Source organism: Mytilus californianus, unplaced genomic scaffold (genome assembly GCF_021869535.1).
Source record: "Mytilus californianus isolate M0D057914Y unplaced genomic scaffold, xbMytCali1.0.p SCAF_7, whole genome shotgun sequence".
Lineage (NCBI taxonomy): Eukaryota > Metazoa > Mollusca > Bivalvia > Mytilida > Mytilidae > Mytilus > Mytilus californianus.
In genome coordinates this window covers 110,850,341-110,876,732 of record NW_026262723.1, presented here as the reverse complement: position 1 = coordinate 110,876,732, position 26,392 = coordinate 110,850,341, and the positions used below count along the sequence as shown (strand labels likewise).

General features: G+C 32.6%; 2 protein-coding genes across 2 annotated transcripts; one reads left to right on the top strand and one right to left on the bottom strand.

Moving 5' to 3' along the window:
- Positions 1–203: 203 nt before the first annotated feature.
- LOC127710046 (uncharacterized) lies at positions 204–7,118 on the bottom strand. The gene is made up of 5 exons (XM_052215772.1): positions 6,987–7,118; positions 5,252–5,410; positions 3,279–3,401; positions 1,928–2,086; positions 204–1,559 (listed from the first exon to the last, which is right to left on the bottom strand). The coding sequence occupies exons 2-5, from the start codon at positions 5,396–5,398 to the stop codon at positions 1,488–1,490; spliced, it is 501 nt and encodes a 166-aa protein (XP_052071732.1). The 5' UTR covers positions 5,399–5,410; positions 6,987–7,118; the 3' UTR covers positions 204–1,487.
- On the top strand, positions 7,113–18,057 carry LOC127710047 (uncharacterized protein C4orf45 homolog). The gene is made up of 6 exons (XM_052215773.1): positions 7,113–7,276; positions 10,633–10,856; positions 11,312–11,370; positions 14,261–14,355; positions 16,579–16,635; positions 16,959–18,057. The coding sequence occupies exons 1-5, from the start codon at positions 7,204–7,206 to the stop codon at positions 16,614–16,616; spliced, it is 489 nt and encodes a 162-aa protein (XP_052071733.1). The 5' UTR covers positions 7,113–7,203; the 3' UTR covers positions 16,617–16,635; positions 16,959–18,057.
- The last annotated feature ends 8,335 nt before the right edge of the window (positions 18,058–26,392 follow it).

The following is a 26,392-nucleotide window of genomic DNA, read 5'->3' as shown; positions in this document are numbered from 1 at the left end:
CAGTCATTAGTTTTCTTTGCTGTGTTTTGTGTACTATTGTCTTTTGGTCGTTTTTCGTTTTCGCCATGGCATTGTCAGTTTGTTTTCAATTATGAGTTTGAATGTCCCTTTGGTATCTGTCTCCTCTCTTTTTCAAAGTATGCTAGATATTTTTTTCTCCCAATTGTAACATGTTAAAAACATAACAAATAGAGTAGACAAAAGAAAATCATAATATTTATTTTGTAAATTTCACAATAAATAAATTATATAAACAAATTATAAATATTTTTATCACATCAAAAATAAGGAATGCTGTTTTAGGATTGTACAAGCATTGTTTGATTAAATAATGACCAGCAACATTCAAGAGAAAATAATACAAAATAAATAAAGGCAAGATGTGGTGTAATTATACCAACACTGATGTCCCTGTCCTAATATGGCCTCCACTGTATCACTTATTGTATGGTAACTTAATAATCATTGTAGAAGGTTACCAAATGAATGATATTGCACAGTAGTTACATTAATGTTTTTTTTCATTTTGAAAGTTTTGCTTTACCAAGAAAAGGGTTATCTGTACTGCATAAATAATACTTCAAAATATATTAATTACATGCTGTTTCCCAAAATTTTGTGTTTACTGAACTCATGTTATCAATTATGAACTTACATCCTAGTCTTAGCTATCATGTGGTTAAGAGAAGTCTGCTACATGTAGGGACTATGATATTAAATACCCTAACAATGCAGTGATAATTCATGAAATACTTAAAAGCTCATACAAGCTGGACATTGTATAAGTATTGGAACATTGTTTCAATGAGTCCACATAAGACAGGGACTGTGTTACTATATGTAATGGCACTAATTAATTTGTCATTGTTAGTTATGCTTTAGTAAAATAAATCAGCACCATTTTGACTTAGAATAAAATGTACAGTTCCCAAATATTTTGATTGAACAATACCTATAATACTGATAATTTAATCTGGTTGATAAATTACACCCATAAACAGTACATGTTCAAAATAAGGCAAATGGACAAATAACATTTAGTTAGAATTTAAAAAAAAATCAATATATTGTAATAATTAAGCATTCTGACCATAATCAAACATAAATTCATTCATATCAATTAATCTCATGTAAAAAAGTGGCTACATTTTCAATAAGGGCTATTGTGCAGTTTAAGATGAACTTCATATTTGATTACTTTGACCCTATCATCAAAGCCTATACATAATGTTTTAATGACAAACAAAATAAGTAGGGCCAACTAACAAGTAAGTTTGGTTCCTATTATGTGCTTTAAAAAATAAAAAAACTTCTGCAAAATCTGCAATAAATTGCTAAACATAATGGAAAATTTTATGGATATTTGTGTAAAAAGACGTCTACTTTTTAGTTTTTACTTGTCTCGTAGTAGGAAGACAAAAAGATATTTGACAATTCTTCTATGTTTAGAATGTTGATACAAAGTGATAGAGAGTATTATCCTGATATTAATCTTCCTGGTCTCCTTCTTTCTCTTCTGTTTCTTCCTTGTCTTCTTCTTTACTTTCTGGTTCTTCTTCCTGGTAATAATAAAATTAAATTCATAATGAAGAATGAAAGATGATACACCATAATGAGATTAGATTATGGCACTGCATAAGGAGATTACATGATTGATTGATTGTTGGTGATAAATGCCACTTTAAGTATGCTGAGCTGTATTGCAGCAGCCAGACTTTATTGGTGGAGGAAGCTGGAATACCCTGAAAGAACCATAGACTTTCATCAGGAAAACTAGCATTTGTTAATAAACAGATGTATCAAATGTTCTGAATTAATCCAGCATAAAAAATTACCAATAGTGCACATCTTATACTAATTTTACTGATAAACACATCAACATTTACACAAGTCTAAATCATTTTCACAAAAATATCAGAAAACTGACCTTTTTCTCTTCCTCCTCCTCTTTTTTCTCTGTTTCATCAGTTTTCTGTTCTGATGTTTCCTCTGTCACCTTTGACATGTCTTCAGCAGGTTCATTTGCCTCCAAAACAGGGGGAAGTTTTGTTGATGAACTCTCTTTCAATGCCCTCTCTGCATCAGCCTAAGGATAGACAATGTTATGTAAATACAATGTACATACAATTCAGATGTAAAAATATAAGCTCATGGGCACAACATATAAGCTGTGATATTATTCTTTATTCCTATTCATCAAATCGATAAAGCCTTTTATACAGTCAGTTTGTATGCTACTTAAAACATTAAATCATCTAAAAGATGTGTATGACATGATAATGAAAGGAACTAGGAGGAATTATAGGGTTGTACAGGTAGCAAGATTACTGGCAAATTTCACCTGTATTTCTTTCCTTCCCTGAGTTGTTATTTTCCCTCAACTGGCTCTTCTGGATAGGTAACTCCATGAACAATTATTGTAATTACACTCTTCTTACATAAATGACCCCCCCCCCCCTCGCCCCTTAACCCCAATTTCTCCTTTCTTATTTTTTGTTTTTGTAGTATTGTAATTACAATCTACTTAATGACCCCAACCCCCAAAACCCCATTTTCTTTTTGTTCTGTTTTGTGTTTTTTTTCTTGTAATGTAGTGATGGTATCTACTGTAAATTCTATAAGTAGAGGAAATACATGGGATAAAATGTCAGACAACAATCAAACACCACAAGTTCACCGCAATGGTATCTAGAAGTCACCATAAATGCACAAATGGACAAGCAGCAATACTATATGACAAGATCTTATTTTCTGTCAGTCTAAAGCAACTGTTAATTTTCTTTTTTGCATGTCAAAACAGTCAACTAAATTGGTCTTAGTTTCACTCTATCACATGAAATTCTTTTCAATAACTGAACTTGCTGAGCACAGGCGAATTAAGTCAAATCACAGGTTGCATGCATATGGATCTAAATGAGGTTGATTAAATGTCTTGCAAGTCAATAATGTATCAGCAAAATTTTTTGGGGTTATATTTACAAAACTAAACCAAACTGACTGCAAATAATGAATAATTATTCAATAGTTCTTTCTTGTAAATACTTGAAGCCAAGAAGTTTATTTATTTCAACTTATATTGTCAAAATTGTAGATAATGCTCCTTTAACCACAAAAGATGAAAGAATATTTTTGTTCAAATATGACTTCACAAAACAACAGTATTCCCTTCCTTCTAAACAAACAGACTGAATACAGTACAGGCCTGACTCAAGAATAATTATATAATTATACACATATAACATGTTACAATACGACTGTCTACATGTACATGTATATACCTGTCTTCTCTCTTCATCTTCTTTGGCAATCTGTTCTGCTTCCAACTTCCTTTTTTCTTTCAGTTCCTCATCTTTGACAAAGTTCTTCTTTTCTTCTTCTAATTGTTCTAGTTCCCTCACTTTCTATAATTATTGAAAGGATAACATGTCATAAGCATTTTAAATGTTGATGAAATACAGTTTAGTTTCAACACATATACCACCAATTACCAAATATTAATAATAATAACAAAAAAGTATAAAATTGAGAATGGAAATGGGGAATGTGTCAAAGAGACAACAACCCGACCAAGGAGAAGAAAACAGCCGAAGGCCACCAATGGGTCTTCAACACAGCGAGAAAATCCCACACCTGATGGCGGGCTTCTTGGTGAAAAAAAAAACACAACTTACAATTGATATCTGCATAACACCTAGTCACTACTGGTAAAAAATGTTTACCTTCCTTTGTACCCCGCCAATATTTAGATCTATACTGTTAATGCAGTTGAAAACCGAGACCACTTGTTGTTCAAGTTAGAAATCCTTAACCAATAAAGATACACGATACATTTGTACATAATTCTTCAACCTCTGTTGTTTGTTTAATAGGTTTTACAATAAGATAGAAAATACATTGTGAACGGAAATTAAAAAAACATTAAAACATTTTGTTCACCTTTTTAAAGTCTACATTGATTATGTATATATTTGTATTGTATATTTTGATATTGTCTAGATTCATCTTAATTTAATAACCCAGATGTCAGAGAAAATAATGTCATGCAGTAATCAGATAGAAGAATAGGTTCACAAAGGGTGTATGTATTTTTTTGTCCTAAGATACAATAAACTGTTATCACAGAGATATGTCTTGCCTTTTTGTAATTTTGATAATGCAAATGTTGAAATTAAAATAGCAATACTTTAACATGTAAGTTATGCAAATATTCAAAGTCGATGAACCATGACTGAAGGTACATGGGTAAACAATCTCCATGGAAAGAGATGTGCCAATGCTAATACAAATGCATACCAAATACCATTGACTTATTATAAGTCGTTCCCTTTAAACAAACCTAAACACAAACATTAACTTGTAAACTATGTAAAAGTTTCAAAGTCAATGAACCATGATCAGGGGTGGGGCTATATAATCTCCATGGAAACGATACTTGCAAATGCCAATAAATTTGCATACCAAATATCATTGACTTAACATTAGCAGTTCATCTTAAACTGAACTAATCACAAACTAATACATGTAAACTAAGCAAAAGTTTCAAAGTATATAGACCATGACTGAGGAGGCGGGGCCAAATATTCTCCATGGAAATGAGATGTGCTAATGCTTATACACCTGAACACTAATTAACATTGGCCTGCCACTAATGGTTACCCTTGAACTGACCTAATCACAAACTAATACATGTAAACTTAGGAAAATTTTCAAAGTCTATAGACCATGACTAAGGGGGCGGAGCCAAATAATCTCCATGGAAATAAGATATGCCAATGCTTATACAACTGCATACCAAATATCATTGACCTACCACTAGTGGTTCCCCATAAATTGACCTAATCTCAAACTAATACATGTAAACTATGCAAAGTTTCAATGTCAATAGACCTTGACTGAGGGGGCGGGGCCAAATAATCTCCATGGTAATGAGATGTGCCAATGCTAATACAACTGCATACCAAATATCATTGACCTATCACTAGTGGTTCACCATGAACTAGACCTTATCACAAACTAATACATTGTTGACGACGCCGCCGCTGGAAACAGCATACCTACATGTATGTCTCGCTATTGACTCCGTCAAGGGGAGACAAAAAATGTACTATATCATACCAGTATCTATCGTAACCTTTTAATGAAAAAAATGCTAAAATATTTGGCAAATACAAAATCAACCAGCAGATTTCAATCATAAATATTGTTTTTTATATAACATTTATAATATTTAATTAAAAGTAAAGTCTCTAACCTCTGCAGCATGATTCTGATTTTCCATATACTTATATAACCATTGTGCTATATATTCAACTGGATCCCTTGGTCGTTTCTCTGCTACTTCAGCTAAACATGCTGTTAAACTGTTCCCTAAGTGCTTCTTCAGATAGGTAGAGTCCATTTTGTATTATACCTAATTTGAAAGACAAAGTCAAAATATAATACATCATTGAGCAGTTCCGATAGTTTTTCAGTCAGACGCTTCAAATATCCATAAATCTCGCGAAGTCTCGTAAAGTTCGGGATTTTATCAATTTTATACTGAAAATAATATGTACAGATACTTTTAATACAATTTATCGGTCTCATCCGAGTGCTCCTAGACAGGTCGAGGGAACTACGAAAGAGAAGAAGAAGAAAGCCTATCAGATTCATATCCCATTAGATATCATATACTGTTCCTAGGTAAAAGGATTATGGTAATGTTTAGCATCCAGGGATCTCCATGGATGAAAATTTAACGATAGAGGAACTTTCACCATGACAAAACCCCACGTCTACAGTGTGGCGTGATCGAAAATATTTCATTCCTTCATTTCCATGTAAGGAATGGTGAACAGGATGATATATTGCTTAATATATTTATTTCATTATAGAATAACAAATATTTTCATTAATTGTCATTTGTAACAATTCCAATGCCAAGCCTGCATTGCTCCCCCTTAGTCAATAGTAATATACTATGCAACATACATCTATCGATTCTGTATGAAAACTGAAAGACTGGATGTATCAATTTGATTGTAAACTACGAAATGAATTCGAAATTACAATACGAAATTTCTTCAAATCATAAAGTTGCAGTTAATATTCATGTATTTACTTTTAAACTTGTAAAGTGATTAAATATTATCGATACTTGCTGTACTCGTGTTATTTGGCATGAAATTATGTTCAGTTTTTCGTCTTATTTTGTACTTGTTTAAAAAGGGGGATGCTGGTTGTGTAAGTCAAAATAAAAGCATGTGTTCGACTTGTATTATGTAAAACTTTTTTCTTTGTTACTGGATTAAACATTTATTTTTTTAATCTAAATTTTCATTAGCATTTGCTGAAACGTAATTAAATAATGCAATCAATCATCTATCTGGATCAAGTGATCTCCTGTCAGGTGTGTCGATCTACCTGTACAAGTGATTAGTGATCTTTAGCCGGATATCCCTCAGGGCTTGAAAACTGTAATCAGGGGGACCCTTTGGATTATAATACAAAAAGCTTAAGGGTTAATTGATTATGATTGCTAACAAAAATGGCGGCTAGATCAACGAAAACAAATTTTGACATTTGCAGGTATCATTTGACGATGGCAGAAGATAATTTAACAATGGTGGGGATCATTGGACGGTGGCGGAAGATATTTTAACACTGCCATCATAAAACAGGTCATGGAGATCCCTTATACAAGTGAAAACAACTCCGTTTCTACTTGGTGTTCCTAATTGGAAGGAAATACGAAGAAGAAGAAGAAGAAGCATACATGCATATCTACATATCTTTTCTTTATTCGACTCTGTATGCTTTTATCAAGAGGATGTCCTTTCATTAACTGTTAAAAAAAACCACGTGTCTGACACAATTTGTCAAAACATCATGTCAATATCTACTTTTACTGTAGATTATAAGAAATTAAGATTATAGTACACTGTTTGAAGAGATTAATCTATATCAATTAAATGTGTTCATTTCATCTTTATAGTGCAATACGTTACCTTTTGATTTTCGACTGTAAGTTAATTAAATTCAAATTAAAAAATATTATCTATCAACAAAACGTTCTGCGTGTTGGTATCCAACCGGATGTTTACGTATAGCCTCGAACAAACCTTACTTCCTTAGAAACCGTCTGGGCGTCACGTTGTCAAGTGGATTTATCAGCTGAAGATCAACGTGGTTGATACACGACTGGTGACATTTATATCATCAAAGATGCCGACCGAACAAGATCTATACAATGTTATTGACACCAATGAACCATGGAAGGGAAGAATGCTATTTACAGGTTGGACATCATTAGAATTTCAAATGAGATATAACTTTACTGATTTTTTATTTATTTTAAATGTCTGAGAAAAAATATGCTAAATTAAAATAATAATAATAGATTCTAGTTCTGTGTCAATATTTAAATATATTATCATTGGGCATTGAAGAATTTGAGTAAAAAAAAAATAAATGAACATTGATCAACATTTCTCTGTGTCAGAGGTACCAGCGAGGTCGAAAGTAGCTAACGTTATCTATGAAATTATTTTAACTTAGAATAATATTAATATTTATTTCAGAATCAAAAGGTCCATATATACATAACACAATTTTTTCTGTTCAAACAGGATCAAATGTTTAACTTTTTCTATAGTAGTTATTATACTTAAAAATTATCTCTTATTTTATACTGAACAAATAATACGAGACGTGTAGATAAAGAAACAGTAAGTTGTTCTGTGACAGTAAAATTTAGAAGCAATTTCTTTCAATTGAATGTAAATACAAATCTAAATTGATTCCAGTGATGCCACTATCCTCACTTTAATCTCATAATTACCATATGTGGTTGAAATGAAACCTTAACTTGATCTGAAATGATATTATTAAAGCATAATATTATTTTAAATATTAGAAAAATAAAGTGACAATTTCCTTGTAATGGATACTGTAAAGGCCTAGACAAAATCAATTCTGTGTGGAGACTACTTGGATTTAATTTTGTTATTTCAGTTGTACTTTGTTTATCAGTTTTATTGCCGTGTAATAAATAATCTATTAAGTGCTTATAAATATTAAATATACCCACCGAGACTTCATTGATTTTTTCCGTTTGTAACAAATTGCTTACTACCCATACATGTTCATAATTTGAAATCTTTCACACATGTAGAGTATAGCAAACGACCCCCCCCCCTTTTTCCAAAAAAGAAAAAAAAAACAAACCAAAAAACAAAGAAATGCGAAGGTTCATATGAAGACACTCTTCACAAAAAACGTCAAAATCATCATGTCTAGAAATTAGGTTGTTGATATGAATAAAAGTAGATATGTGACTTAAGTGAATGGCATCTCAACAACAACAAAAAATCACACCAAGTATTTACCATGGAAAGGACAAAAATGGAATTAAACAAAAGCAGTCAAGGTTCCTAAATTTGAAAAAATCACATTAGAATGTCGTTGGGTTAAACCAGTGTGTGGATTTTAAAAAATCATGAACGTGATTTGTATTGGCTGACTTATGGTCCTTTCGTTGGAATGGTTTTTGATAAAGCGTTTCTATCCGATAAAAATCGGGATTTCGTCAGTTTTGAAACCATCAATTTCACATGGTCACAACGAGTGTGTCCCGTATATATGCATGTATGCCTATTGACGACTTGATCCCTTACAATTATTATACAATTCACGAGTTTGTCTGGTTTACTCATATACATTTTACATTGTAAATACGGGTGCAAACTATTCAGTTTATAAGACATGGTTTGTAGATATAAAAAGATGTGGTATGAGTGCCAATGAGACAACTCTCCATCCAAGTCACAATTTGTAAAAGTAAGCCCTTATAGGTCAAAGTACGGCCTTCAACACGGAGTCTTGCCTCACACCGAACAGCAAGCTATAAATTCGAATTGTTGTAAAAAGTTCCTAAACGTCACTTTTCTCCGGTTATATATATGTAAAAGTAATAATCTCTCATTATTTGTCGAGCCTGCGACTTTTGTCGCAGAAAGCTCGACATAGGGATAGTGATCCGGCGGCGGCGGCGGCGGCGTTATCTAACTTCTTAAAAGCTTTATATTTTAGAAGGTGGAAGACCTGGATGCTTCATACTTTTTAAGTTTCCGTCTGTCACATGTCCATTGTCCTTGACCTCATTTTCATGGTTCAGTGACTACTTGAAAAAAAAGTTGAGATTTTTTGTAATGTTAATTTCTCTCTTGTTATGAGTAATAGGATAACTATAGTTGATATGTGCGTACCTTGCAATGTCCTCATGCCCGTCAGACAGTTTTCACTTGACCTCGACCTCATTTCATGGATCAGTGAACAAGGTTAAGTTTTGGTGGTCAAGTCCATATCTCAGATACTATAAGCAGTAGGTCTAGTATAATTGGTGTATAGAAGGATTGTAAGGTGTACATGTCCAACTGGCAGGTGTCATCTGACCTTGACCTCATTTTCATGGTTCAGTGGTTATAGTTAAGTTTTTGTGTTTTGGTCTGTTTTTCTTATACTTTATGCAATAGGTCTACTATATTTGGTGTATGGAATGATTGTAAGGTGTACATGTCCAACTGGCAGGTGTCATCTGACTTTGACCTCATTTTCATGGTTCAGTGGTCAAAGTTAAGTTTTTAAGTTTTGGTCTTTTTTCTAATACTATATGCAATAAGTCAACTATATTTGGTGTATGGAAATATTTTATGATGTACATGTCAGTCTCGCAGGTTTTATTTGACCTTGACCTCATTTTCACGGTTCATTGCTCAGTGTTAAGTTTATGTGTTTCGGTCTGTTTTTCTTAAACTATCAGCAATAGGTCAACTATATTTGTTGTATGGAAGGATTGTAAGCTGTTCATGTCTGCCTGGCATGGTTCATCTGACCTTGACCTCATTTTCACGATTCATTGGTCAATGTTTAGTTTTCTTGGTTAAGTCTGTTTCTTAGAAACTATATGCAATAGGTCAACTATATTTAGTGTATTGAATGATTGTAAGGTGTACATGTATTTCTCGTTTGGTTTATATGACCTTGACTTCATTTTCTTGGATCATGTTAAGTTTATGTAATAGTTGTAGTAAAGCTTTCATTTAGGACTATCAACATAATATCAATGGTTAGTAAAGAAGGCGAGACATTTCAGCGTTTGCACTCTTGTTTGTAATAAATACAGTTAAGTTGACAGTCTAACGGAATTGCAGATTGAAATTAGCTTTAAGCTGTTTTTTTTTACCTTGGTTACATGCTCAAAAATATTTCATGATATTGTTTGAAACCAAAAGTAAACGCATAGACGGCGTGCATAAAGCTGAGTCCACAAACGTAGTTATAAAGATGTGATTCTGTGCATTGAAATTGGTTAGTAATGATCGGAAAACTTTTTGAAATGAAATGAGGAAAAACTGGCACTACCTCTGTCCACGAAATTTGGTCCTTTGCTTTATGCCTTTGGGAAATTTATAATGATTGTTTAATAAATGGTGAAAATCAGTATAGGAAAAATAATCAAGACTTACCATTACCTTGTCTTCTAACTTCTTCGTGTCTACACAAATATCTTCTACGTTACAGTAATATTCAACGTTGCCATGATATTAAGACGTATTTTAGATATAAATGAACCAGTTTAACATAAATTCTCAGGTCCTGATGCTACTAAAGATCACTTGATGACTGTCGAGCAGGAGCACAGACAGGTCGGTATAGGGACCATGTCCAGAGAAGGAACAAGTGAGACTGATTACCTATGGAGACCTGCAACTGGTACACCTTTCCACAGACCCAGAACTAGTAAAGTTGGTGAAGTTGGCTGGGGAATACCTAAAAGCACCGACTGGAAAGTGTCTCGAACAGGGAAACAGATAATGGTAAACATACATTTTACTACCACTTCATTTTAAATCTGGTGGATAGTTGTCTCCAGTTGAAGGCTCCAATTGTAACTTACAAAAATATTTCATTCAAGGCATTTATATTTTGAATCTAAATCTGTCTTGTTTCCATATAATCAACAACGTCAATTTTATATGAATGTTTTACCCGCACAATTAGGGGAAGTATTTCTAAATATAGGCACTAAGGTTGTTGCGATTTAGGAAATTTGTAACTATTTTGTCCCCAAACGGGAGACATAGTCCGCTAGATTATAAGCCGTCTTCCGTGAATTTGCCAATGGACATAAACAACAATAAATCTTTGCCAGTGATATAGCTAGCTAATACACAATGATAACATCTGGTTCTTGTAGTCGTACTGCCAAGTATAACTCAGAGTTTCATGTTTTCAAAATTATAATTTGCAATAAAATATATTTATTTTGCAGCTCGGAGAATTTCGGCAAGCCTGTGAAGACCGACACTCACATCTATACCAAAATGCATGGTAGGTTTTCAGTGTTATTGACACAAAGCAAAATCAATAAAAATCACTTTTAAGATAGATGTGCACATACAATTCATGAGTCAAATATAGATAAGAATAAGAATAAGAATATTTATTATTCCAATCAAGGGCCCTTGATGGGCAGCATGACATGTACACATAAATCAATACATCATGATTTGTAACAGAAAAATATTTTTTTTTATACATTGAAATGAAACATTAAAAAGTTCAGGCATGTTATTATCTCCATTCTATATAAATCACACACATTTAATTCCAGGCATGACCAGAACCATAAAATCATTACAATTATCATTGTTATTACATACATTAATTTACATTTCGTCTAACATCTAGTTCTCTAAATATTTAAGTACAGAAAAATTTTCATTAGTAAATAACCAAAAAAATTTTGCCTCATTTGAGAGATATGAAAAATAAGGACCAATACTGTTTATCTCCTTGAAAAATATCTCCCTATCATCTTTGTATGCTGGACAACTTGTAATAAAATGTTGTTCATCTTCAACCAGATTTAGAGTGCATTTCTTACAAAGCCTTTGGTCTCTTTCTATATATAAAGTTTTATACCTGTCTCTTTCTATTTTGAGATCATGGGCACTGATTCTGATTTTACATATGGCACTTCTCAATTGAAAATTGTTTAAAGATAGATACATTTCTTTAGAAAAACAAGTTTTTAGTTTGAAATAAATATCTAATTTACTACTCTTTGTATCTGTTCTTTTTGTATAGATATGTTAAGATTTATAACATAACTAAAGTGTATCTTACTGACCACAACCATGTTCATATCTGTGTGCACGTTCCAAGTTAGTTTCATAATATTGATAACCGCTTCGGTGGTATCGTGGTAGCGTGCTCGCATCGGATGCGGGAGATCATGGATTCGAACACTGACCAGCTCATACAAAAGACTTTAAAATTGGGGTTTTCCGTTTGAATGGTTTTACACTAGTAATTTTTTGGGGCCCTTTATCAGGGCCTAATCTAGGATTTTGAAGAGGGAGAAGTGACTTCTCCTTCCAAGAGAGAGAAGGGAGAAGTGGTAAATTTCTTGGAGAAGTGAGATTCCATTACCGTTTCGGTTGCATCGTGTTTTCGTGCTTATCACTAAGGAAATTGTTTTATATTCAATAAAAGATATACTTGCAGTTTTTTCATATGTTATTGTACACAATGTATATATAGAAAGTTCTTAATAAAAAGGTTTAGACAATATATAGTTGTTATTTATTTATTTATTGATACCATTGTGTTCTATAAAATAAAATTTGTTGATTGGGACATGAGGGAGTAGCCTAGTAATAATATCATGATTATGATGCATTAAATTCATGTGCATCTGCCTCAATTTATTTTTAAAATTCCAGAAAAAATATAACTCCCAGTTTTCCTGTTGAATTGCACATGACTGGGAATTTAATTTATATCACCACTTGTCATTATTTTGTAAAACATTATTGAATGTCCAGGACATTATGTTAGTTGTAAATTGAGATTATCGTTAAAGATTGTAAGTCTATAAATGAAAATATTTTTCAATCGCATATTAATGATCCGACAAAGGGCTAATTACTATCATTTTTTAAAAATATCATCCATATCAACGAAATGGTCGTCAGAAACAATCCACTGCTGATCATAACCTGGTCGAGTGTCGTACGTTTGCCATCACATTATCCATCAGCAGTCTTTCTACCTTTTATATTTCAATTTTTATTCAATCAATATAATAAATCTACCGTTAATTCCAACCTTTTACCTACCGAATAGTAAAATTGATCGATTTGTGTAAGTTGTAAAAATAAAACAAATCAGCTGAGTGATTACGCAACATCCTCAGATGAAAATTATCGTAATATGATAACTTAAACAGACGGTCAGTTTTCCGTTTGAACAGTTTTGAAAGTTATATCCGAGGATGTTCAAAGTCGCCGTTGTATTTATTTAATTTGATCGTTGACAGTATTAGTCCTGGGTCGTTTCGAAAATCTCGAGTTTCCTTGTCAGCCGCCATTTTTTTTAACTGGACCCCTGCTGTTGTTTCAATCTTATCTACACGTGTGTCGAAGTATCAATCAGCGGGTGGCCAGTTAACCATTTTTTTTACCTGTGAGACTTGTCAATCACAAGTTGTCTCCCTTTTACCGATTTTGATAGCGATTTGACTTCGCTATGAAGTCAGTCGGCCGGCGAGATTTAGCGATTTTCAAAATTCTTTGGCGACTTAAATCGTCATTTCGCCGGCAAGATTATGGCCTGCCCTTTATAGCTTGCTGTTTGGTGTGAGCCAATGCTCCGTGTTGAAGGCCGTACCTTGACCTATAATGGTTTACTTTTATAAATTGTAACTTGGATGGAGAGTTGGTCTCATTGGCACTCATACCACATCTTCCTATATCTATTTGCTGCTTTTCCGCTAAGCATGCGGCATTAAGGAGTGAAAGCAATGACTGGTCGGCTCGGATTCAGAATAATATGTCCGGGTAAGGTGACATGTTCATTTGTGGACTGTTACCTTGTGAACTAGCGTCTTAAAAATGCGATTCAGCGAGTCGGTCTAGTACAAAGCAGGGTTAACATTAAAATTACATTAACATGTTCTCGTCCTGAATATGCAATTAATAAATTTGCCACTGAACGTTAAACAAACATCCACCATCAATCTACTCGCAGTAAAAACGCATTTAATCCAAAGACATGTACAAGGTTGTTTTTTTTATGAACTATAAATTTTCTCTAGGGAACATTTTAATTTCTAGAAATTTCTCTTAAAATAGTCATAAACACCATTTTATACATCTATTATTGAGTCGTAGTATGCCAGCCTTTTTTTTAAACAACGGAACAATTTTACATTTAGGTTTCCAGGTCCAAAAGATGAGATTCCTGAATCAACCGATGCTGCTTTAATAATGAACGTCTATAGACCAAAAACAACAGAACAGCATAACACAGGTAGTTATTGGTCTGCAAGGAGATACAGACGTACCCCGTCGGCAACACGAATAACCAGCTTTTATACCACACCAACAGCCATGCACACAACCAATACTTATTCCACACGAATACCATCAGCGTCAAGAGCAACCAATTTTTATTCACAACATAACTATTACAAGCGTTCACATTATCAAGAAGGTACCACATCGTGTGGCATGGGGCTTTAGTTGTAGTGCTAAATTGGTGTGAATGGCTCTGCTGTTATAGCTCTACCTCAATAATAGTTTAGGCGAGGATTTCTTGAAGTAAACTCACCTCAAAACTCACATATTAATGAAAGAGAAATCCTAGTATAGAATTCTTAGTCTACATATCTCACAGCAAATTGTAAAGTATTGTTTTTTATTCAGTTCATTTACTTTAAATACTTTTCTAGAAGTCAGATGTGCAATGAAGTTTTATTTATTGAACGAACCAAAACAGAAGGAAGAAAAGGTTTAATGCCAAACTTATGAAACAGATTATAATTTTAAATAAAAGCAAAGTTTAATTTTTTTCTATGTATAGATATAGACATCTTAAACTACTTTCCACTGGACTGTTAGTTCTTAGACTCTATGGTATTTATAGCTATTTGTATTAGGGTCTTGGATTTGTTTTGAAGTTCTCAGATGTAAAGGAGTTTGTTCACGTAGTCTGTTTTGAGTCATAAATGACATTAAAAATCCATGTGGTTATATTCACCGAGGACTTATATTAAATAAGTTTGTCCTTATATTAGCTGTACTCTCATTAAATCCTTGTGATAAAAACGAGTCATAACACTCGTGTCATTTTTATATAATTTTTATATAAACTTCTATGGCGACTATTTGTTGCGGACAATATTGGCAATATGTTTGAATTAACAAATTTTGCAAATTTCTAAGCTCTTTTCTGACAAAACTTTTATTAAAAGAACCTTACAATCTTTATGACTAAATAACACACCTTTGTGGACGTTCTCCCTTGCAGTTGGATAATGGACATTTTGTAGAACGATTCAAATTAGAATATATATATATTAGTTGTAAGTGGTCAGTTCTCCAAAAACTGTTATTTTTTCTATTGATGTTAAAAGTTTAAATCAAGTTCTATCGCGGGAATTTAATGGTTCTACTTACGTTTCAATTCAGTTTCAATTGCATTGTTTAGATTACAAAAGCAATTACTTTTTTAAATACCCAATGTTACAGTCTGAATAGAAATGACCACTTTCACAAAATATAGGGTAATAAGTTTTGTGCTTGTATTGTAGGATAAATAAACTATCGCATTTAAATGCTTATAAAACAAGTGTGAATCGCTTTATAACATTAGCTAATGTTGGTTTTGTGTGTTGAAAGGAATTACATAATTTGAGTAAATAACATTTTGATCTTTAATAAAAACGTTTTGAAATCATATCATTTGGAAATACATTTTGAAATCAAACATGGCGTATGATAAGTTGATTTTTAAATCTTTTTCAATACTTGAAAAAACCTTTTCCTTCAAGTTTCGGTAATAATATTTCTTGTTACTGCAGCATATCATCACAAATCCCGTAGATGTCAACATTTAATATCTCTGACAATTATTTGAAAAATATTGTTTCCACAAAACAGTTACATATTATTGAAAAGAGATGTGGGTGCAAGTCAATACTTGAGACAACAACCTCCAATTACAATAAAAACAGAATTGTACATGTATTCTTATATTCATAAACAATTCCAACAACACAAAAATAAAGACTGTCCTTTATTTAAATTGAAATTAGAGTAAAGCAAATACTTCACCACACTGAGAAAAAAAAACCCCAATTAAATCAATGGGTAGTTGGATGAACTTCCAAATTTGATGATACACATAGTAATAAATGTTATGATACACATTGTAATAAATGTTAGTCTTAGTAATTGTGTTTTACAGAATAAGGTAAGTATTATTTGAAGTATATGTTAAAAAATATTCAAATTTAGATTTTTTTTACTTAAAACCTTTTAAGTATAATGTACACATTATGTTCAGAAAATAAACATTTCTAGAGTTGGATAAACTTTTTGTTAAAACAAGATTCCGACTTAAAACAAATTTCTTAGAAGAAAATAATTCATTTTATGAGTTTTTAAATACAGTCATCATTGAATTTCTAACATCATTATTAAAAGCGAGAACATGCTGAGTAAGATTTATGTTTCTTTGTATCTATTTCAGAGCCAGAGACATCAGATACTAACACCAGTACTCAATGATCAGTTGTGGATATAGAAGGTAAACACATTTATGTTTATATTCATCAATTTATATAAAGACGTAAAGTAAATAACTGAAAGATATACACGAATATTTGTTAATGGTTGTGTGTTTGTGAAAGTAGTGGAAATTTTCACTCAAGTCTATTATAAGGGAAACGTCAGATCAACCAATCAAATTGATTTAAGGTTATACACTGTCGTTGTCTTGTTATACATAGGTGAATTTGTTGCCTAGTTACCTAACAGAAATGCTACACATCAAGAGTTAAAAGTAATTTTAATTTGTCACGTTATTTCTTTTTCGGTTTTAATTCTAATAATGCCATTATTTCCTTCCAGGTATAAAAGTCCGTGAAGAGAAACGTTCAGTGCAATAGTTCACAAGATCTTCAAAGCCGCACCAGTATTATATAGAAACCCAATGCCTCAATTCTTGCACCAGTGCTTCATATTATAGTTGTTCTTTGTTGTACTTTGTACTAAATAAGTATCTAAGATACCTGTAGATTTCAAACCATAGTCTTTCAGTTCGTCAGTATTTCACTTGTTTTTGTAGCTTTACTTTATTGTTTAATATATGTGTTAAATAAATCATAAAGATGGTTGATGAGGAAGAAAAAAGTTCGGATTTAAAACAACTGCATACAAAATCAAATACTTGATCAGTAATTATTTCAAGGAAACATACCAGTGCAATATTAAGGGTTATCTGTTACTCTCCCACACAGAGAAACAGTTCCTGAGTCTATATAGAATTCTTTCATCCTAGATACAAACTAGCTAATTTCTGGGCTACAGACTGCCCTCAAGCTCGTTATTTAGTTTTTTTAGACACGAATCTATTGATCCCATTGAAAAAAGGTAACAGGAACACAAGTCCGTTAAAAGACATTTCGTTGAAATAATTTTAACCAAAAATGTTTTTAAAAGAGTAATAACATCTGTAGCAAGAAGTTAGAATTGTAATGCCATTCAAGTAAGTCAGCTATTTACTATGTGTGCAGTTTTAGAAAATTAGAAATACGAAAAATGGTGTTTCCGAATGCAGATCGTGACATGAAATTTTTGATACATTACATTCGTTGCTAGTAACTTTACTACATACATTTTAATAATAGAATAAATGATACTATTTCGTTAAAATCCGCTTTTTGATAATGATTTCTTACTGCATAAAACATTTTACCCGTTCAACAGACAGATCTCCCTGCAGGTAGTCACAATGTTAACCTACCGAATTCTAGTGGTTTTAGTAAATTGCTTTTAGAGATGATCAGAATTGTTTTGTTGTTGTGTAAAAGTGTTATCTATCTAACACTAAATGCTCAATTGTTAAGAATTTTGCTCATATGATTGGTACTAGGTTTTTTAACAGTTGTTATCGTGCGTGATTATATACAGTATTATTTTGAACACTATATAAAACGTTACAACTAAATCTGACTTAATCTTATTCTTATTTGAATCTTAAATTTAGTGTTTTGAACCTCTTCGTTATCGTCCCCCCTTGATTCGTATACAAATATGATCAGCAAAGTGACAAATGCCAACACAAGACTAAAGTTCGTTAAAGTGATTATCTACACATGTAAAAGTCGCCAAGTTAAACTTTCTATATTGTGTGGACACCGTTCCTGTCTATTGTTGAAGACCATGTGACCACCGAGAAGTCTGCTGTTGAAGACCATGTGACTACCGAGAAGTCTGCTGTTGAAGACCATGTGACCACCGTGAAGTTTTTCTGGTTTGTTTTTCGCTTTGTTGCTGTCTCGCTATTTATTGCATGACACTCATCTCTTCCCTGTGGATAGTTGTTCAAAAAGAACATTATATATAGTCAACCGGAAATCGTACGTTCTTTTAAATTAATGACAATAGGCTCGCAACATAAGGAAAGGTTAACACAACTGCTGTTAAAACAATGGGACAATTCAAAATATATAACAACAAAAATGTGCCTGTCCCAAGTCAGTCATCTTCGCTAGCCAAGGGTTACGATCCAGTAGAGGATGGGACTGATCGTAACCCTTGGCTAGCGAAGATGAAGTCAGGAGCCTGTAATTCAGTGGTTGTCGTTTGTTTCTGTATATCATATTTGTTTTATATTTATTGTTTTGTACGCAAATCAGGCCAGGCCGTTAGTTTTCTCGTTTGAATTGTTTTGCATTTGTCATTTCAGGGCTTTTTATAGCTTATTGTGCGGTATGGGTTTTGCTTATTATTGAAGGCCGTACGGTAACCTATAGTTGTTGACTTCTATGTTATTTGTCCCTGGTGGAGAGTTGTCTCATTGGCAATCATACCACACATTCTTATTTTTATATCTTTAAGTCAATTTTTTTGATAAAACTCAATAGTGTTATGACATCAAAAAGTTCACAAATATATCAAATAATATCATTATTTTGATTTAGAAAGGACACAATTATCAAAAGATAAAAAAGAGATAAGAAGGATGAGTCTTAAAGAGTGATCGAGTTAAAGCAGATAGCTAGTTGAAAAAAAAACCAATCTTTTATTGACAGACAACGGCATCGATTAATGTATTTGTGACCAGAATATTAAATGTAAATCACAATTGCATCATCAACAGTAGAAGAAAAACATGGCCCTGTGCAATGTCAAAACGTATTGGGAAGAGGTATACAAGATAGAAATAAAGGAAATGATAATGCCAAACCACTCTTTCTACCTTTTGATTTGACTTGCACAATATTCTTTTTCAGATCGGCATTCATCATGTCTTGTGCAAGGATTTTTTCTTCAGTTACTACCAGACCAAAATACTTATTTCTCAAAATCTCCCGCACTCTCCCAAAGAATATCAAATGGTCGTCCCTTAAATAACGATACATAATCGTCATCAAAATTATGAATTTTATCGACCTGAGAAAGAAACTGATAGCTGCGTATGTCCTTCATATATATACAGAAGAAAGCCCTGTTATGTAAAAGATTTTAAACGACATTTAGATTTAAAAAAAGGAATATTGGTGTAGAAGGACTGACTGTTGGTGTGTAACACCCCATTCAGCACACTTTGCTGTATAATGACAGCCAGTTTGTGTTGGTGGAGGAAGCCGGAGTACAAGTACCCTACCAATAGGACTAGCCAATACTTTTTGTAATGTTCAGATGTAGCTGTATGACAAAACATTGAAAAAGGCACAAAAAAAAAGATTGGTAAATTGTATGAAATTTTGAAAATTTGAATAAACTTTCAAATCTGGACATTTTTATTTAAAATGATTTTATCACAGTTTAAGCCCTGGACAGAGAAAGTGGACATTTTTTGAAAAACACGCCCATACAAAATATTCAACTTTTTAAAAAAAATTGATAAAATATCACATGACTTTAATATATTTTCTAAATGCCCTCACTTTTGGTGTAAATGTAACAGCCACTATGTTCCGTCAGTTACTTTGTTCTGGCGGAACTTTTCAACTAGTTATTTCGTTCCGATGGAACTTTCCAACTAGTTGTTTTATTCCGAGTGCAGTCGAAAAGTTCCGGAAAAAAGTAGCTAGTTGAAAAGTCCCAGAACAATGTAGCTAGTTGAATAGTTCTGGCGGAACAGAACAACTAGTTACATCGTTCCGAATATATCATATTTCGTCCTTTTTGCAGAAAGAGGGGGAAGAATGAGTATCAGTATATATAAGAGCAAATCAATAATTTACAAGAATACCCAACGCACTGAAAGGGGTTTCTTTGGGGACAAATATGCAAAATTTAAGTTGTATTTCATAGCTCACATAAAACGGAATAAGTTGCATTATCATGCAAATTTAGTATTCATAGTACCCTCAAGAGAGGGAAGAATACCCCCCTCCTCATGTGGTTCTTTGCATCAATTCTCCAAATGGAACTTTGTGACTGGTTGATAAGTTCCGTTGGAACTTTTGGGCTAGTTTGTTAGTTCCGGTTTTGACTTATTTGCCAAAGAGGAACTTTGTGGCTAGTTGATAAGTTCCTTTTGACTTTTGTAATCAGTATCTTGGTTTCCCTTTGAAAGGTTCAAATATAATATGTTGCGCTTTTACTTTGCATCAATTCTCCAAATGGAACTTTCTGCCTGGTTGATAAGTTCCGTTGGAACTTTTGGGCTAGTTTGTTAGTTCCGGTTTTGACTAATTTGGCAAAAAGGAACTTTCTAACTAGTTGATATGTTCCGTTGGAACTTTTAAACTAGTCACTTTGTTCCGGTGGAACTTTTAAACAAGAGGAAGAACAAAGTAACTAGTTAATAAGTTCCTCCGGAACTTTTCGGCTAGTTAGTTCTTTCCGCCCGGAACTTTCCAACGTCGGAACAAAAGAGCATTTACATAAACATGTATTATCTATCTCAGGCTCATATCCGGTTGAAATTAAACAAAAGAAATGGAACTCTTATTACAGAAGGTAAAAAATGCCAAGTTGGTATTATTGAATTGTTTTCATCTGTTTCCATGGGCTTTAAAAGTTAAATGTGGGTGCATAATTTAGGATTTTATGCATCTTGTATACGTGTTTTTACTTAAATTATAGTATGGAGCTTCGAGATATTTGTTTACTTTTAAATTCAAGACAAATTTTCACAAAACAGTCGATTATGGTAGGTGCAAATACATGTGGATCTTCTTTGTGCATAAGCATAAATTCCACCCAAAAAATTCCACAGAAAGGTAAAAAATTTATCTTTTAAAAGTATTAAATTGCATGTCTCCATCCGGCGACAGTTTTTTTATGAAAAATAATCCTAAAAATGGTCAATAATTTCATCGAAAAGAGAAAGTCGAGTTCTTCTGTTTATGTTCAGGTATGTTTTAGTTGACTATTTTGTCTTGAAAACGTATAAAGAAAAATATTTGATACATTATCTTGCTTCAGATTTTATAATTTTTGGAAAATGACGCTATCAGCGGCATGTTTCCGATACCATTGACCAGAACTAACGGAAGTTGATTATGCCTCCGCCTACCGCACTCGGTTTCATATTTACTATTTAACATACTGACTGGAATCTGATTGTATTTCGCTACACTCGAACAAAGTGTTGTAGTCGGACGGGAACCAGTTTACATACGTTATTTTATTTACCAAAAAGATATCTTGAACTGTCCATATGTTTTTTGTTATTAAATGGTATTTGGAGCTATTCCTTTGTTATATATTTAATATTTATTCGAGCTTTGACTTTTATACACATGTCTTACAATCGTGAACAATCGGTATGTATACATGATAAATAGATCCGTTTTGTTATGGTGTTGGACTTTTTACCCTCCAATGATCAGCAATCGCTAGACAAAATAGTTCTCCTAAATAATGTCAGCCTTTCATGCCATTTCAACTTTACAATCATTAAAAAAGTAATAATCGGAATCATTTTGATATTCATTGGATAGAAACTGGTCTTTATCCAGATTTACGAAGATTTTAATAATCGGAAATTAGTAATACGGTTATACCCACGCGGTGCGTATGAATCTTTGTTTACAAAGTTATAGCAGCAGAGTCTGTAACTGTATCATTATTAATTAACTACACTGTTATTGTACTTAATATGATGAAAACTGCATATGCAATATAAGATGTCAACTCGGCCAATACAGATTTTTTTTCCGTATTGGCCGAGTTCTGATCCGGCCAAAACAGGATTTCGGAACGTCTCTAGTTTTTAGATCGTAAGTCACGATAAAACTCAAAATGAAAGTAAACAGTTGTTTGTACGACGCAGTTTTTATTTACTCACCATAAACAAGCTGAAACGTTCAGTATGGCATATATGTTATGTTAAAGACGGTCCCATTCATTTGAAAAGCATTTTGAAAGTAGACAATGGAATTATTTCAGGTTTGGGGAACGAGTAAATTATCACAAAGTTCATTTCTTGACGACCTCATAATTTCATCATGTCGATGGTACAAATCGATTTTTACTGTTTACTTTCGCTTCTCATGTTTTGTAAACGGTCTTTTATTTTTAAACCCGAACCAGGCATATGCATTCTGTAATTGCGCAAATCTTCGTTCTTTGGTCAATTGGCTTATGAATAGTTGTATCAATTTCAACTCTTACATTATTTTTTTTTTAAATATATTTGCATTACACATGCAATGGCAGTACCTTTCCAATTACTATTTATGTGTTGTGTCTAAATTAAAGTTGTAACACTTTATAGTGACTGGAAAGGGTAGAAAAATTCATCAGATGAGAAAAGGCTGAAGATGCATGGAAACGGCACCAAATCATTAGATATTGCATCTTATAAAAAGAAACTGAGATTTGGATAGTTCCACTTCAAGGTAAAAATGTTTATCTCTTGTGAAATGAAATAAAAAAATATTGTAACACTGCAGTTAATTAATAAAGATACTATTACATGTATTTCTGTATTGGCCTTATTGTTGGTCCTCGGCCAGCAGTATTGGCCTTCGGCTTCGCCTCAGACCAATACACCAAGACATGGACCAATAACAAGGACAATACAGAAATACTTGCGCAATAATATTATAGAATGACAGTATGGTTCAATAGCGGGAATCAGCCCCTCAACTACTTTTTACATAAATATTAACTTCTGGCTTCAACTCCTTGTTCGTCTTGTCTGGAGATCTTGTTGTAGTTCCAGTTAGGCAAGCATTTTAGAGACGTATCCCGTCCATCCTCTCTTGACTTGTAATTTCTGGTGATAGATTTTGCCGCTTGACGTTGTATCCTTTCAAGCTTGTTTTTTTTTGTTACCGTGTAGGGGTCCCATACTATGGCTCCATATTAAATTGTAAGATCCATTCCTAAAGGTCTAGATCATTGTTCTAATCTGACACAAATTTCAATAACTGGAATGCTACCCAAGTTGAATATATGGTGACCTACTAGAACAGCATTATCACTATTGAAATTGTGTTTAATACCATGATTGTTCAATGTCATTAACTTAAATAGAGACAGACATTTGGCCTGAAAGGTGGTGTGGGAGTGCAAAATCAAAAACTAACTGACTATGATATATGGTTAAAGAATGAATATCAATTACATGGGTCAACATGGTCAAGGGCAGAGTTGTTATGAAATAACAATATGGCAGAGAAGTGGTTTCAAGTTTCATATAAAGCGACCTGACTGACATGAAATAAAAAATCAAAGGAGTATCCCTATTTGTCTAATCTTCAAGGTGAAATAAAACTAGTAAAACAATATTATACTATTGTCTAAATCTACAGAAATATAGTTTGCTTCAAGTAACAGAAATAACTAGGTCACTAGTAACTTATTTAATGAGTATGTGGGGTATAAGAGCTTGATAACAACAGGCTCTTCATAATCATTTGGTTTGAAAAGGATGCTAGTAGTCTATATTCTTGATTTAGAAAAATGTAATTGTAAGACAAAAATCACATTACTTAGAATACTTTAGATCATTCAGGTAGTCTTTATTTATATGTACAAAAGAACAGCCAGTAGTCATTGGATATTGTAGATCATTCAAATAGTCTTGACCTATTTATTAGTACAAAAGAACAGCCAGTAGTCATTGGATATTGTAGATCATTCTGGTAGTCTTGACCTATTTATTTATAGAAAAAAACAGCCAGTAGTCATTGGATACTGTAGATCATTCAGGTAGTCTTGACCTATACATTTGTACTAAAAAAACAGCCAGTTGTCATCTTCACATAACACACACATATACGAATATCAATTATATGCTTAAGAGACATGTTGGAATGTTAAACTAATTACGGTATGTGAAAATCAAGACTTGCATAAAAAATATCACAATATTAGAGACAGTGGCGTCATTTTTCCTCAGAGCTTTCAGCTCTTTGATTATATATTCAGGCTACAGGTTGATATAATAACATTTATCACTTTAATACAGTACTAAAAATGAAAGAGAAGGTGTGTGGGAATAACAAAATTTCACTATAAGTATTTGACGACAGACTTTACTTGTGGATCTTTTTCATGCATATCTTCGTGAAAAAATCTTTTTTTGTGTGTGTTATCAAGGACAATTAATCTTCAGCATCTGAATTTTTTAAGTCTGTCCTTCCAAGAATATTTGATCAGAATAAGTTACGAAAAATTCCCTCCTGACAAACGGTCAGACAATAATTTTAAGTTGACTAAAGGCTTAAAAATAACTTAAAATTATGCTAAATAGCTAGTAGATACATTTTTCTTATAGAATGCAATTGTCCTATAAGGTTATTGAGAGCTAAATTGACAGCGCATTACTTTACAATGGCTTCCATTTTTACGATCATTGAAACAATTAGGTGGCGTTATGGGGAGATAATTTTGACTATAACCATGACTTTAATTGCTATATAGGCTGTCTTATGAATAATTAAATATTTATAAAAGCTTAAATCAGAAAGATTAATTGCACATCTTAAGTGAAATAATATAATATCAAAAGTAAGGAAGTTCCATTAATATGCGAATTGCTTCATGACAATTTATGCAAATAATCAGAATGTTCTAATACATAGTCTCGAAGAAGTCCACTCGTTGACTTACATGTAATATAGAATGGAGTCAGGCGTAAGGCTATTTGTCTTTTGTCTGTTCATAATCTCAGTTGGTGAGTCGGATTCTTTATTTAAAAAAACTTAAACATTAAGAATTGTCTTGCTTTTTTTCTTCAAATTTTGAGTACACTTTAACTTTGATTTTTTTTAAAGTCACAATTATTAGACTTGCCGTATGCATGATAGAGAATGGTCAGACGTTAATCTGATAATACTAAAAAACGGTATGGAATAGTTGTGATATTTGATAATTCTTAATGTGTGAGATTTTACAAGTCTTATAGTGTTAAATCCCTCTACTGAAAGAGCAAAAACTAAGGATATTTGCAATAGCTATAATTAAAATATTGAAGATGCTACCATCAGACAGCCATTGCTGCTCTCGAAAACTTCAAATGGCGACAAATTACAGGAATTGTGGGAGGAAAACTCAGAGTACACCAGTGACGATATTTACCGGAATAAATATTTGTTAGAGGAATGGAAACTCAACAGAACAGTTCCATTTAAAGTAAGTATACATAGGGGTCAAAGGTTAGCTTAAATAAATATTTACTGTAACTGATGCATTAAGTTGTTTTCCCCAAGTATTATCTTTACTTTGATTTTTTTTTCATTTAACATTTCTAGCTTTTGACAACTCAAATTTGAATTTAGTAACATAAAAAATCAGTTCCATAACATGGCAAATCGGGTCTGTAAAAAGCTTGCACGCTATATGCAATATTTAGTTGATAGTTACACTGATAGAATAAAATAAATACAATGTACAACGTTTTGAACGTCGATTTGAAGTAAATATTTAGAACAACTACATTATGATGATGATCTGATTAAAAAAAAATACCTAGAGTTTAATAAAACCTTTGAATTTAGCTTTCTGATTTCTTATATCTAGCTATGTGTTTTTTCAAATATTTTTTAAAATCTCTGAAATAAAAAAAAAATTGATCCTATTTCTATTTTTTAACCCAATAAAGTCTTTTACATCTAAATGTGTATACTTTTGACGAGAACGATATGGCATATTAATTGATAACATATTTTTTTTACAGATATCATTAATACTACGGAACTCGTTTAACCATTCTTTGTTTAGAATATTCTTCAGTGCACCATCCGCTACTAATATGTCTCTTTTAACAAGTGTGTTGAATGGTTCACATTTAATGCAAACAACTTTCACAAGAATTACCGAAGAAGTAGACACTATGTTTGGGTAAGGAATTCAAAGTTCAAATAGTAAAATAT